Source organism: Hyperolius riggenbachi, chromosome 5 (assembly GCF_040937935.1).
Source record: "Hyperolius riggenbachi isolate aHypRig1 chromosome 5, aHypRig1.pri, whole genome shotgun sequence".
In the NCBI taxonomy this organism is placed as follows: Eukaryota; Metazoa; Chordata; class Amphibia; order Anura; family Hyperoliidae; genus Hyperolius; species Hyperolius riggenbachi.
Window position 1 is genome coordinate 52,521,863 of NC_090650.1, and position 14,271 is coordinate 52,536,133.

Below are 14,271 nucleotides of genomic sequence, written 5' to 3' on the forward strand. Positions count from 1 at the left end.
AAAATTTTGCATGCTAGCATTGTGTTCTGCCTTGAGATGCTTGGGCACTTAAAGAGACACTGAAGTGGCTCTTTTTTACCTTATTTTATTATTCAGCCAGCTTCAGTAGTAAATTCCAAGCGGATTCACCACATTCCCGCAGCAGAACGAGTGATTTATGCCCCTGAAATAAGACAGCAAAGTTTTACAACTTTGCAAGTCGTAGATTTTGCTGCCCGGGTAGGCAGAGCTTTGCGCAGTAGCTCCGCCTCCTATACAGTCAACCTCTGCCTCTCCCGCCCCTCTCAGTGAAAGAAGACAGAGGGGCGGGGAGAGGCGGAGATTGACTGGAGAAGAGGCAGAGCTAATGCGCACAGCTCTGCCTCCACCAGGAAGGAAGATTTGCAAGCCCTGGAACTTTGCTGAGCTATGTCTTAGGCATAAATAACTTTTTGCTGTGGGAATGCGGCGAATCCGCTTGGAATTTGCTGCTGAAGCTGGCTGAAAACAGCACCACCTGCTGGCTAGATTTGTTGTAGGCTGAGGAAAGCTGCATACAGTGTAAGACAGTGATTTTTAGAATTCCTCGGCAAAATTTACAGGGACATTTGCAGTCATATAAGTGAAAAAAAAAATGAAATGACTGCGCAGAAATATATAAAATTATTGCATATAGTTACATATATTCCTTTGATTAGCTCACATCTCGATTAGTGCAATTCCCTCCTCTGTGGCCTGCCTACTAGCTTTCTGGTCCTTTCCAGTCCATCATGAACCCTGCAGCTCAACTTGTCTACCTTTCCTCTCTTCTCTAATGCTAACCCCCTCTCTCACATAAAGGATAGACTTCAAGATCCCAACACTCAACTACAAAGCACTTTACAGCCCAACTTCTTCCTACCTAGCTACACTTGTCTTTTGATACCGCCCTGCACAAAATCTTCGCTCTAACCAACCATATTCTCCTGTCTTTCTCTCTAGTCACCTCTTCTCATTTTTGCGTTCGACTTCTCTCGAAATTTCCCCTTCAATGGCACTCCCTTCCACAATCTGTGGGCACATTGCACACCGCTTCCAGTTACCAATTTTTCTACACCTTAACCTCCTTAGGCCACGTTCACAGTGGTTGTGTGTTTCCTGTGACAGCAGGAACACAACGAATCAGGACTGCGGTGCCACGTTATGCTCTTGTTGGGTCGGGTACAGTGTCCCAAACCCAAAAGTTCATTTCCAATCGTTCGTAAACAATTATCTTAGGAATTGTATCGTTATTGGCCACCTTAACAGGCATAACCTAATTTCTTCTTCTTCTCTTCCAGACATGAATGAACACAGCTCTAGAAGTCACAGCATTTTTCTCATCAATGTAAAGCAGGAAAACACTCAAACAGAACAGAAGCTGAGCGGTAAACTCTACCTGGTGGACTTGGCAGGTAGTGAGAAGGTGAGCTGTCTTATAGTCTGTGTTCTAAGTACATTGTTTCATGCAGGAACGAGTGACATACTCATATCCACAGCTGTATGGATGCTGGTGTGTTTAGACACATTTGGGTGTATGGACATTTCTTTGTTTACCTTCTGATATATGTTCATTGTACTGACTATAGACTTCTATGCAGTATGTTTTAGTTGTGTGTAAAAAAATGCTGTTGTATGTTTAATAAATCCAAACCCAATATGCACTCTGTTCCAGCAATACCATACTTCTAGAGGAGGGGTGTAGATTACAGATTAAAATTGATTTATTTTTGTTATACTGTTTCTTTCTTTACTTACCGATTGCCCTGGTTTAGATATATTTATAACATTACACATAAGTGTAGTTCTATAGTACCCATGATGGGTCGTTGGCACCCCCCGAGCGAGATATGAATTATGGCTATAGCGGTGCTCACTGAGTAACTTGGGTGCTGGCAATAGCCCAAATGTGTATCGGGGCAGCTCAAAACAGGATTTTGGAGAGGCATACTACTTACACCTGATATTGTAGACTTGTGTCGATGTTTTCTTTTGCTGTGTTTTCTTAATCTCTCAGGAATTCTCCCAGTGTTGAGTTTGCTTCACCAGAATACCTAAATCCACCCAGCTGATGTTGCCTTACAAAGCAATACAACCTAGAATAAACAAGTGGCTGAGAAATGCAGCTGCATTATATTATTACATAGCTCATTATATTCTTAGATGGGGTGGAGAGGGACATAAATACAGAGCAAGTTTATCTTTCTGTTCTCATTCTAAGCGATATTTTTATGTTGGGATATGGTGGATAAGATTAACTGTAGAGGCTCCAACCTTTCTGCAAAGTCCAAAATTAAAATAAGTTGTGCGAGTTAAATTTAGGTTTAAAAAAATATATAGTGCCGTGTTCAGAGATTAGCAGCGCTGTGTGCACAATTTAGCTGGAAACTGGGTCTAGCTCAGGGGTCCCCAAACGTTTTAGGTCGAGGGCCGGGTCAACATACTTCAGACTGCTGGGGGGCCGGAGTATTCATAAAATGATGTAGAAGTCTTTGTGGGCCAGACAGTAAAGCATACCCAAGTGACAACCTGCAGTCCAATTGGACAGCAGTGTCACCTGATGTGGAATTTGATTGGAAACCAGCTAATGACTGCTTTCTGGCTTCCATGTGGATGGGTGATGCCAGCACTGCTATCCTATATGTGGACAACCAATATTTAAAGATGTAGCTGACCGCATCTATAATTAATACATTTTGTGTGTTGGGGTCGGTAAAAAAGCATTAGGGGGCCACATTCGGCCCGCGGGCCTTAGTTTGAGGACCACTGGTCTAGCTTATTTAAAGGGAGCCAGAGATGAAGCCCCCTATGTATTTTACCATATATATCAGTGGGAACATTAGAGAAAACACCTACCCTGCTCTATTTCATCCTTCACTGCTCAGCCTGCTGGTTACCAGCCCTGATAAAATCCCTGGCCGAGCATTGTCTGGCTTTGCTCAGGAATCATTAAAGCTGAGTCATAGCAGAGCCACAAGGGGGCAGGCTTGGGCTTTAAAAGACAGAGAAGACAGACTTAGCTATAATGATTCCTGAGCAAAGCCAGACTGCATGCTCAGTCTGGGATTTTATCAGGGCTGATTAGAAGCAGGCTGAGAAGTGAAGAATGAAAGGGAGAGCAGGGTAGGTGTTTTCTCTAATGTTCCCACTGATATATATGGTAAAATATATAAAGGTGCTTCATCTCTGGTTCACTTTAAACCTAGACTACTCAACCCTGCAAGTTAATGCCAGAGCAAGAATAATGCTAAGGGTGCCCATACACTGCTGATCTTGTGGACAGATTGACCTTCCAAACCTATCAGAGGAGAATCTGTGCTGCAACGTGGCCATCCGATTGAGCTTATGCTCGATTTTACAGCTGGTGTCGTCCATCTTTATCCGCCCACCATGTGTGTGTGCGCATTCATCCGTCTGTCCTGTGCCCGTATGCAGTGTTGGATGGTCATCTGCCATACCGTTGCATATACTGGCCTCCTCCAATGTCTGGCTCCAGCGCGAGTGCCTGTAACACGTGGCAAGTCACTACATGCGCCGGTGTCACATATGTGCTTGCGGTGATGGCAGGTGGAGGCCAGGAATCATGCCAGCATGTGACTGGTGAGCCTTCAACACTGGGGAGGGGGGAGGAATCATATACACTTGGGCAGCAGCAGCAGGAGGATTTGATTCCATGCTAAACTTTATTTATTTTACAGTGTGTGGACAGGCAATAGATCAATCGGTGATCAGGTATAGGGATCTGTTTAATGGTCAATCTGGTGGCAGATAGACTAACGTATGGCCTCTTAAAGGATAGCTGTGTGATTACCAGGGCTACTCTCTCGCCTACCTCTGTGACTTGGGAACACTCAGGTCAGATGCTTTGTTTGTCTTGTGACATGGTGTCTCATTACGGGCCCTTTTCCACCAGCGCGTTTGCGCTGGCTGAATCGCAAAAATGCAAACCGCTAGCGATTTTACAATCGCTACGGTTTGCTTTTTAACATAGGAATCGCGGTAGGTCATTTCCACTACCACGATTAGTTTTTCACTTGATCGCGCCGCGGAGCGACTTTTGCCGCGATTTTGCTATGCAGTGCATAGCATAGCAAAATCGCGGCCGCGAACGTCGGGGAATCGCCGCTATTGCGATTCAGCAATCGCTAGCGTTCAGCGTGAACGCTAGCGATTGCTAGTGGAAAAGGGCCCTAACTTGTGCAGACTTAAAAAGAATGAGAACTTTGCCCATTGTTCAGATAGTTAGCCACAGATCAGAAAAATGAGTTCATAAAATCATACATGGGTATATATCAAAATGATCAAACTTTATTCATAGGCAGTATAAAGGATAAAACATACAATGTAGCTAAACAAGGGGGGGGAAACCAATCCCGGCCAAAAACATTTATGGGACCTGAGAAAAGAACTAGATTCTTAGCACAGACATAGTACGGTATATATTGTGTAAAATTCTGTGTAGGAAATACTGTGTATGCACACAAAATATAGTATCTTTGTGATAAGAATCTGGTTCTTTTCTCAGGTCCCATAAATGTTTTTGGCTGGGATTGGTTTTCCCCTTTTTTTAAGCTACATTGTATGTTTTATCCTTTTATATTGCCTAGGAATAAAGTTTGATTTTGATATATACCCATGTATGATTTTATGAACTCATTTTTCTCGCATGTGAATAGGCCGCCGGTCTTTGGTCATATAGACATCTGCTCAGAAAACACCCTTACTTCCTTGCCACTAAACTTACCTTTTCCACAGACCATCATTATTTTGAACATTATGTAAGTGATGTGTTTTCTTCCTAAGTTGTAAATACAGCCATGGTGTGGGGTAATCACCCTGCGTGACCCATGTATTAGATTAGATGATCATTCAGTATTTTGTCTACTCATCTTTTAGTATTTATATTTTGATTTCTTAGTACTTTCTTCAACCTTTTTTAGTCATATTAACTCATACATGTCAAACTCCGGCCCGCGGGCCAAATCTGACCCTCAGAGCCATTCAATTTGGCACTCAAGTGGTTTCCCCACTTTGCATTATGTATGGTCTACTCTAAACCACCAGGTAAGCTAGATTGTAGGTGAAGCCCTAGAACACCTGGGAAGCCATATGGGGGAGGTAGGGGGAAAGCACTAAACACCAGGGAACTGTATAGGGGAGGGTGGGGGCCTCTAGACACTAGGGAACTGTATAGGGGTTGGAGGGGAGCCATTAGACACCTGAGAATTTTATAAGGGAGAGAGGTGGCCAATAGACATTGCGGTTGGCTCGCGACTTGGTCTCAGTGTACAATTTCGACCCACTTTGTATTTGAGTTTGACACCCCTGTATAAACTCAAAGATCTGCTCTAAGCACAGCAGATTTTCGTTTGGGTTTTAGTTTGTGTACAATTTCATTGATTAAAAGTGTCATCATCAGCTAAAGTATCTGATCAGGAGTCTGGTCACTGGACACTTTCTGCACCACAAGACTGACAGAGATATTCAGGCAGTGCCTTCCTCCTTGCAGTCTGAGCAGCAGAATAATGCAGTCCAGTGTCAGAAACCGAACTCCTTGTACCCAGCGCTTCTGTTCATGTGAACAACATTTTACGACAGGATTTTTAACTTCAAAAGGCTCGTCTCACATAAATAGTATCTGAGAGCTCTGTTTGCTTAGATCTGTTCTTGGAATGGACTCTTTAGCAGCCAAATAAAGTAAAGTGTGCCTTTCCCAGCCTGGCAGAGTATGCAGAGTGGACGGCAAGGAGCTTTCATAGTTACCTGTCGGCATTACAGTGCCACCCGGTGGTGGAATAGGGCTGATGGAAGAGTCTCTTCCATCACCCATCTTCTACCACTGGGTGGCACTGAAAGGCTGACCTTTTCTCCTGGATCATGATCACGTGTCATATCATGTGACCGGGACCCAGAAGACATGTCGGAAGTTCAGAGCAGAAGGTGGAGGAAGAGAATAAGCCGCCTGGGACAGGTATATAGAACTGCTTCCTGCTGCCGCCAGAGGTTTAGAGTGCACAGCAGTCTTCAAACAAAAAAATTAATTTGAATCTGCTAATGGGTAAGGAAAATGTTAACTTTTTTAATTATGTTGTAAATGTAAACTTTTTTTTTTCTGATGCTTGTAGGTTAGTAAAACTGGAGCTGAAGGTGCTGTGCTGGACGAAGCTAAAAACATCAACAAATCTCTGTCTGCCCTTGGCAATGTCATCTCTGCTCTGGCTGAAGGCAGTGTGAGTATTTATACGTCAACATCTTGTTCTAGCTGTACTCTGTTTTGTTTAATAGGACGTTTTTTCAGGTATCCTGTGAATGCCTATTGTGGTTCAATGAAATTGTTAAAGTGGACCCTGGATGTATTTGGAGAGTTTAGCCTGTTTAGCTCCCTCTCATCTGTGACTAATCATAAGTGTAATTTGATCTCTCAGCTGTGTCAGCTCAGGAATCTCCGGAGCCCTCGGCAGAGCAGATCAATCATAAACACAGGATGTTATCCCTATTTCTGTTTCCATGAAAGCAGGAAGTATACACACTGCAGATTTATGGCAAGTTTTGTATCAGTTGTAACAAACAGTTTTCTGTAAAGGTTGCTATGCTGTTATCTTTTAGACAGGAGAAGAAGTTCTGAGTTTAGGTCCGCTTTAAGTAAGACCAGCAGCCTCCTGTAGCTCTACATACTTTTATTGTAGCTGCTATACTCTTCTGGTTTCACAAACTAAGGAGTCGGAGTTGGAGTCGGATGATTTTTGTACCGGCTTTAAATACTGTCTGTGCTGCTGCATCTCTTCAGAGGTCAGGACCACCCAAAACAAATATCCCATTTTGGTTGGATGCCAGAGAGTGGAATCATCACCAGCTGTCTTGCGGGCCATTTTCTGGCTTGTCTGGTCAGCTGCCAGGATGTGAAGATATCACTAGACACAACCCCCATCAATTATGTAGTGCTGCACACTTGGGTACTTTATTTCGCAAGGAAGGGCCAAAGCTGAGAGAGACTTGCTAGCATCTGAACTGAGAGGGATATTGCGGTTGCCATATTTATTTCCTGTAAAACAATGCACATTGCCTGGCTGTTCTGCTAATCCTCTGCCTCTAATACATTTAGCCATACAGTACATGCAGATCAGATGTTTGCCTTAAGACTGAATTTGCCGCATGCTTGTTTCAGGTGTGTGAGCTAGACGCTGCATGAACGATCAGCAGTACAACTGGAATTGTTTAAAAGGAAATACATATGGCAACCTCCATATCCCTCTCACTTAAGTTGTCTTTTAACATGTACACAAAAATTCAGTCCCTCGTCCAAGTAGCTGACAATTCCATTCTTTGTAGTGGAAATTGAAGCATCCCTGAACTCCACATAGGAAATTGTCATTAAAGGACACCCGAGGTGAAAATAAACTGATGAGAAAAACAATTGTATCCATCCTCCGTCTCCTAAAAAGGACTTTTTTAGATATTGCACAGTTTTGTTTTAGATTTAAATTTAGTTTTTAATTTCTTACTGTTTCATTGTCTCTGCTCAATGACACCTTCATTGAAGTATGCTGGAGCTAAAATCTATGAATTATTGACCCTTATTATCTCTTTCCTGCTCTCAGAAGCCACTTACTGACAGGAAAGTATTTTATGGCTGTAATCACTAATCAGTGAGGGTTATGCTATAGTCTTACCCAGTCCTGAACCGGTCCTGACCCAGACAGAAACTGTCACTTGAATACCTAATTTTTAACTCTTTTTTTCAGTCAGAGAAAGGGAAAAAAAAAGGAACACAGCCTAGTTATTTGTGTGCTTGGCACTATACATACACATATCTATCTCATCATGTCACATGTCACCTTGGTTGTCCTTTAAAATCCTTGTTAGCAGTGTAGGACTTCCAAAAGGTGAAACTATATAGTAGTGTATTGTGGGTCTCGAGGCCCCTATCCTGGGTAGTGCGCGTTCATTCTAGGATTATAATGTGATCTGTGCTCAGACAGGACCGCTCCTCACCCTCCCTCTTACTTGTCCACAGCTGTGGAATCCGCAGCAGATTTCTCTGCTTCCACACTTGACATCATTAAAAGGTTGAAGTTAGGGGTTACATAATAATGTATCTTTCTCATTTTCCCATTTTTTATGCTGTCTGTAACCGCATTCTGTTCACGTGGTTATTAATGTATCAACATCTGTTTTCCAGGCAATAGAATCTCCCATAAAACTATATGATAAACCTTTGGCTATAGTAAACTTGTTTTCCAGGTCCCAGCATTGCATCTTTATACATATACAATGTATGATGTATTCGGATATAGTAAACTTCTTTGCCAGGTCTCTTGAAGTTTACCATGAAGGGATTTTACTGTATTTGAAACTTTAAACTAGTTAACCAGTTCCAGACGCTGGTAGTTAAAATCTACGCCCTGTTTATGGCCTGTTATGCCTGCCGAGGCGTGATTTCAGCTACATTCGCCATACAGTCCTGTCGCTCCCGACGTTAGCATTGCTATGATGCTACTACAGTGCTCGTACTCTGCTGTCACTTTGACAGCAGAGCTCCGTGCGCCAGTCACGAGCCTATTTTGATTCCTGACCCTGTGATCGCTGTGAGCCAGTCTCCGTGTTCACAGCACAGGTTTTGTGATTTATTTATTTTTTTTTTTTTTTATTTTTTTTTTTATGGAGATTCCCTGCATACTGTAATGAAATAGAAAAGGAGTTTAAGCTCATGCACCTTTGTGTTAGTCATAACATTTTAAGGGTAAGACCTTTATTTTATTTTCAGCATTGGCAATGTGTGGCTTTTAGCACAGAAAGGGACAGGCACATGGGGATATGGCCTTTATCATCAGAGAGTCAGTAGAATGCAATATGGTTCCCTTCATGACTATGTAGAAAAAAATAGGTGAAAATGCTTTAAAGAGATCCCGAGGTGGGTTTGAAGAATATTGTCTGCATACAGAGGCTGGATCTGCCTATACAGCCCAGCCTCTGTTGCTATCCCAAACTTCCCTAAGGTCCCCCTGCACTCTGCAATCCCTCATAAATCACAGCCATGCTGCTGACAAACAGCTTGTCAGAGCTGGCTATGTTTATCTCTATAGTGTCAGTCTGCTGCTCTCCCCGCCTCCTGCAGAACTCCAGTCCCCGCCTGCATCCCTTCCCTCCCTGCTGATTGGAGGGAAGGGACGGGGGCAGGGACCGGAGCTATGCAGGAGGCGGGGGAGCAGCTGAGACTGACACTACAGATGTAAACACAGCCTCACAGCATGGCTGTGATTTATGAGGGATTGCAGAGGGCAGGGGGACCTTAGGGGGGTTTGGGATAGCAACAGAGGCTGGGCTGTATAGGCAGATCCAGCCTCTGTATGCAGATAACATTCTTTAAACACACCTCGGGTTCTCTTTAACTGTAGGCAATGGGGGTAGCTTCCTGGGATCTCAAAGAACAAGCAACACCCATGCTAACCTAGAAATAAAAAACACACATATTTAAGTAGATAAATACTACTTCTACTTACATAACAGATGTATTGTGCTATCCACGTAATGATTCCTGTGAATTTTATAAAGGAAAAGCAGAAAATCCTATTCTAGGCAGTGGCCATTTTGCCACGCTAATGCTGACATCATATCCTCCCTGACTCTACCCCCCTCCCTTCTCTTGCTCATTGTGTATTCATTAGCTGCCCTCCTCCCAGAGTCTTCAGACACTCCCACTGAGGTGTATACTAACAACTGCATTGTGTTTTTTTTTTTAATTTTTTTATTTACACATCCTATCACTGAGCCACCTCAGCCTTGCTAGTAAACACAAGTAATCAGAGGGTGTTTCTGATAAGCAGCTAGGCAGGGAAATAAATGGAAGAGGAGGAATATATTATAGATAAAAAGAACTCCCAGCATTCAACACTTTGGCACTGTTTGGCACTAGGGCCAGTGCTCCTAAAGTATGTGATAACTACAAACCATAACAGCAGAAAAAGTTTTGCAAGTTTTGAATGCAGGATTAGCATCTTTATCACTTAATACACTCAGACCAGTTGCTGTTGAAATTTGATTTTTTTTATGGTGACAGTGCCACTTTAAAACAGGTGTTATCATTATTTCAAGCCTAGTGCATGAAGACATTTAACCACACTTAACAACCTGCGGACCGCCGCAGTATAAATCTACGGCGGGCAGGGGGCGCTGCGGTTCTGACCGGATGTAAACTCTACGTCCCATTCACCTCCCGTCCCCGCTGCTGTCTGCCCTCGATCTCCACACTGACGGCAGAGCACTGTGAGCCGGGCAGGAGCAGTCTTCATTGGCCCTTGGCCCTGTCATTCATGTAAGCCGTTCCCATTGGCTTACATTGAGTGACAGACAGTCAACAGCCGCTTTCATTTGCTCCTGACTGGAGCAAAGCGCTCTGCCATCATAGAGACGGCAGAGAGAGCAGCCTGCGGCGGGGACAGGGCGACGGGAGCGGTGGATTTTAGCGGCGATTCGTCGGGAATCGGCGGTTTACTGGACCAGCACCTTCTGGTCCTTAAGGGGGCAGAGGGTCCTGGTCCCGAAGTGGTTAAAGAGAATCTGTAAGAAGTGCCCCTGTGGGGTAGTTACCTTGGAAGTAGGAACCTCTGGATCTTAATGAGGAACCCCCATCCTAGCGCTGTCAGCCACCGGATATACACTGGGCTCCAGGTGCAGTAGCGGATTTACTTCAGGCTCAGGTGGAAATGGCTGAGCCCGATTGGATTCACCCTACTGCACCTGCACAAAGATCAGAGGATTGTTACGATCCTGGAGCCCAGCGGATTTTGGGTTGCTGCCAGCGCTGAGATAGGGATTCTTCATTAGGATGCAGAGGCTTCAACCTTTCGAGGTAAGTAACCCCATAGGGGACTTTTTTTCTTACAGATTCTCTTTAAAGTGAACCTCCAGACTAAAAATCTACTCAGCAGCACTGAAAAGGTTTGGTGTTTTTTTTTAACAGTTTCACGGAATTAGAACTTTGTTTTTCTTACCCAAGTCTCATTTTTAGCTGCACAGATGAAAACTGCCCGGGCTTTTTTCCCCTCATGCTGTGCAAAGCATGATGGGATTTCTGATGATGGTGATCTTGTTCTGCTGTTTTGGTGCAAATTTTTATTTTGAATTTTGAATTTGAGATTTGAAGCCTAGCGTGCACAGCTGGGAGGGGTGATCAGGACACAGGACAGTTGGAACTGTATCTCATGTAGCTCATGCTCCCTGTCACCGCCTTTCAACCAAAAAGATGTCTGCCCCCATGAAATCACAAACATTTGCCTGTTCTTTTAAAACAGGGTGGGTAAGAGATTATATTACCTATCTATTATAATTAACATAACTAATGTAACTTAATGACAGTATGTTTGTTTAGGCTGAAGTTCCCCTTTAATTAAAACACTAATACTTTTAAATCCACAGCTTAACCTTCCCATTGCTTTATTTGCGATAGGTGAAGGAGAGAGCTGAGGCATATGATGTTAAAGGGAAGGTTCAGGGACAATAAAAAAAAATTAAAAATCCATATCTACTTACCTGGGGCTTCCTCCAGCCCGTGGCAGGCAGGAGGTGCCCTCGGCGCCGCTCCGCAGGATCCCGGTGGCCGACCCGACCTGGCCAGGCCGGCGGTCAGGTCGGTCCTCTTCTGGGCTCTATTATGCGTTTCACGCCGGCGCGCTGACGTCATCGGACGTCCTCCGGGCTGTACTGCGCAGGCTCAGTTGTTCTGAGCCTGCGCAGTACAGCCCGGAGGAACGTCGGATGACCTCAGCACGCCGCCGTGAAACGCATAATGGAGCGCAGAAGAGGCCCGACCTGACCGCCGGCCTGGTTAGGTCGGCCACTGGGAGCCTGCGGAGCGGCGCAGAGGGCATCTCCTGCCTGCCACGGGCTGGAGGAAGCCCCAGGTAAGTAGATATGGATTTTTAATTTTTTTTTTTTTATTGTCCCTGAACAAATGGCTTTTTAATTTTTTATTTTTTTTTTATATTGTCCCTGAACCTTCCCTTTAATGGCACAATTGACTCATTGACAAATGTATCCTCTTACAGGTCTATGTTCCATATCGAGACAGTAAAATGACCAGAATCCTTCAAGACTCATTAGGAGGCAATTGTCGAACCACTATTGTAATTTGCTGCTCACCTTCCTCTTATAATGAGTCTGAAACAAAGTCTACCCTACTGTTTGGTCAAAGGTGAGAACCAAGTGTACGTTATGTTTGCAAAGCATGCTTATTCTTTATGTTGTTTACTCTGCCGACGATAACTTTGTGATAAAGTTTGTTTAAAGAGCTTTGCCACTACTTCCTGATCGAACGCCTAATTGCCATGCTAAGGGACCTTTATCTTTAACAGACCAAGAATGATTAACGTGAGAGTCCTGAGCCCAGGTCACATTCTGACTTCAACCTTGTCTCTGACTGGAGGAAAAAAGTTCCTATACTCCTGGAATACAATGAGCAGATGACTTTGCTAAACTGCAGCTGACTTGCTGTTGATATACATAGAACTTAATGCCAAAGTTACAGGCAAACTGATTGAAAGGTCCACTTACACTTTTAAAGCTTCCCCGAGCAGTGTCATAAAAAAGAAAACTGAATTTACCCGGGGCTTCCTGTACCTGTGAAGTCCCCAGTATCATCCTGGCCCCCTTCCCGCTGGCAGCTCCGGTAATGCGCAGACTTCGGGACGGGAGAAGTCACGTGTGCTCAACCCTGCTGCTTACCCATCGCGTTATCACACCGCCATAAGAGTCCTGCGCATGCGCGGTTTTCTATAGACCGACGGGTACGCAACGGGGGCGAGCACATGCGACTTCACCCAAAGTCGGCGCATTACTGGAGCTTCCAGCGGGACTGTGGAGGGGGCCAGGAGGATGCCAGGGACCTTGCGGGCTACGGGAAGGCTGGAGGAAGCCCCAGGTAAGTCCAGTTTTTTTTTATGACACTGTTCAGGATCCCTTTTTAAAAGTGCAGATTTACACACAGACAGGAACACAGTGGCTGGATAGTGTAATGGTTAAGGGCTCTGCCTCTGAAACAGGTGACTTGGGTTTGAATCTTGGCTCATCCTGTTCAGTGAGGAAACCTTGGGCGAGACCCCTTAACACTGCCTACTGAGAATTTGAGCTTTCAGTCCGCCAGGAGAAAAGTGCAATATGTGTTATTTGTCTGACTGATCATGGGGTAACGTGACTTCGCTGTGAGTTTTCAACAATGTAAAGTCCTGGAAAAAGTAGTCAGAATTTCTCTATACTAAAATAAAACCTTTGAAGTAGGTTTAACCCCAAATTTCTTCTGTCCTCTAAAGAGTTAACAGAGTATACAACGAATTGTAAAATAAATAAATGGTTTTGAAGCTACCGGAAGAGTCAATACTCAAACCTGTGCTTCACTCAGAAGCTCATAAAGTTGCCTATACAGGTAGTCCCCCGACTTCCGATACGAACGGCATGGATTCAGTGTTTCCATGGGAACGAGACAAACATTTTTTTTTTTAAATTGGACTTGTAGCTTTTGAGAAAATCTATTGTAAAAAATGCAAAGAAAAAAATTGTATAAGCAGGTACGGTGGGCAGAGGTGACAGAGGGGGACACTGAAGGCACAGGGGGGCACAGAGGAGGTACAGGGGACAGAGATAGCACATTAAGAACAGATTCAGGTTAAGAACAAACCTACAGTCCCTATCTCGTTCGTTAACCGGGGACTACCTGTACTAAGCTGTGCAACCAGTGGAGAAGATCTTAGTCTTTTTATGTTTTCTGTTAGTTTGTTTGTTTTTGTTTTTTTGCCATGTTTGTTTAGTGAAAAAAATTAACTGAGTTTTATTCCATATTTAAGCCAAATAGAACTGTAATGTTGAGTTAGAGCCCTTTTCCACTTGCAAGCGGATCGCAAGCACTTGCCGTGATTGTGCCATGAACCATTGGGAACAAAGCTCAATCGCACTGAAAATCATGCAGGCATGATTGCAGGCAGACTGTGTTTGTGAAAAGATCGGGCAAAATTGAATCGCGCTGATTGGAAAGGAGCACAGCAATTTATATGTTAATTTCGATCAACAATGCTAGTTGTATGCTTTCTGGCACAGATCACGAAGTGGAAAAGCAACCTTAGCCACCAAAGAATGTCCAAAACATGAACGGTAGCTTCAGTTCTGTGTAATTGTTCATGCAAGATTACCTAAATAAACTAGCTTTACTTCCTGCCCCTAGTGGTCATGCTGTCCCTTGCCGCAGCTCCTTTCTTCTCCGGTCCCGCTGGCAGGCTCAGAAGTATT

The 14,271-nt window shown here is 44.1% G+C and overlaps 1 protein-coding gene across 1 annotated transcript in view; it reads left to right on the top strand.

Annotated features, from left to right (window-relative positions):
- Positions 1 to 14,271, top strand: part of KIF5B (kinesin family member 5B) — a 118,866-nt gene that overhangs the window by 66,263 nt on the left and 38,332 nt on the right. Inside the window, exons 8-10 of the mRNA XM_068235691.1 lie at positions 1,299 to 1,423; positions 6,123 to 6,227; positions 12,042 to 12,187. Of these exons, the coding sequence (XP_068091792.1) occupies positions 1,299 to 1,423; positions 6,123 to 6,227; positions 12,042 to 12,187 (376 nt within the window). The remainder of the gene's footprint in view (positions 1 to 1,298; positions 1,424 to 6,122; positions 6,228 to 12,041; positions 12,188 to 14,271) is intronic.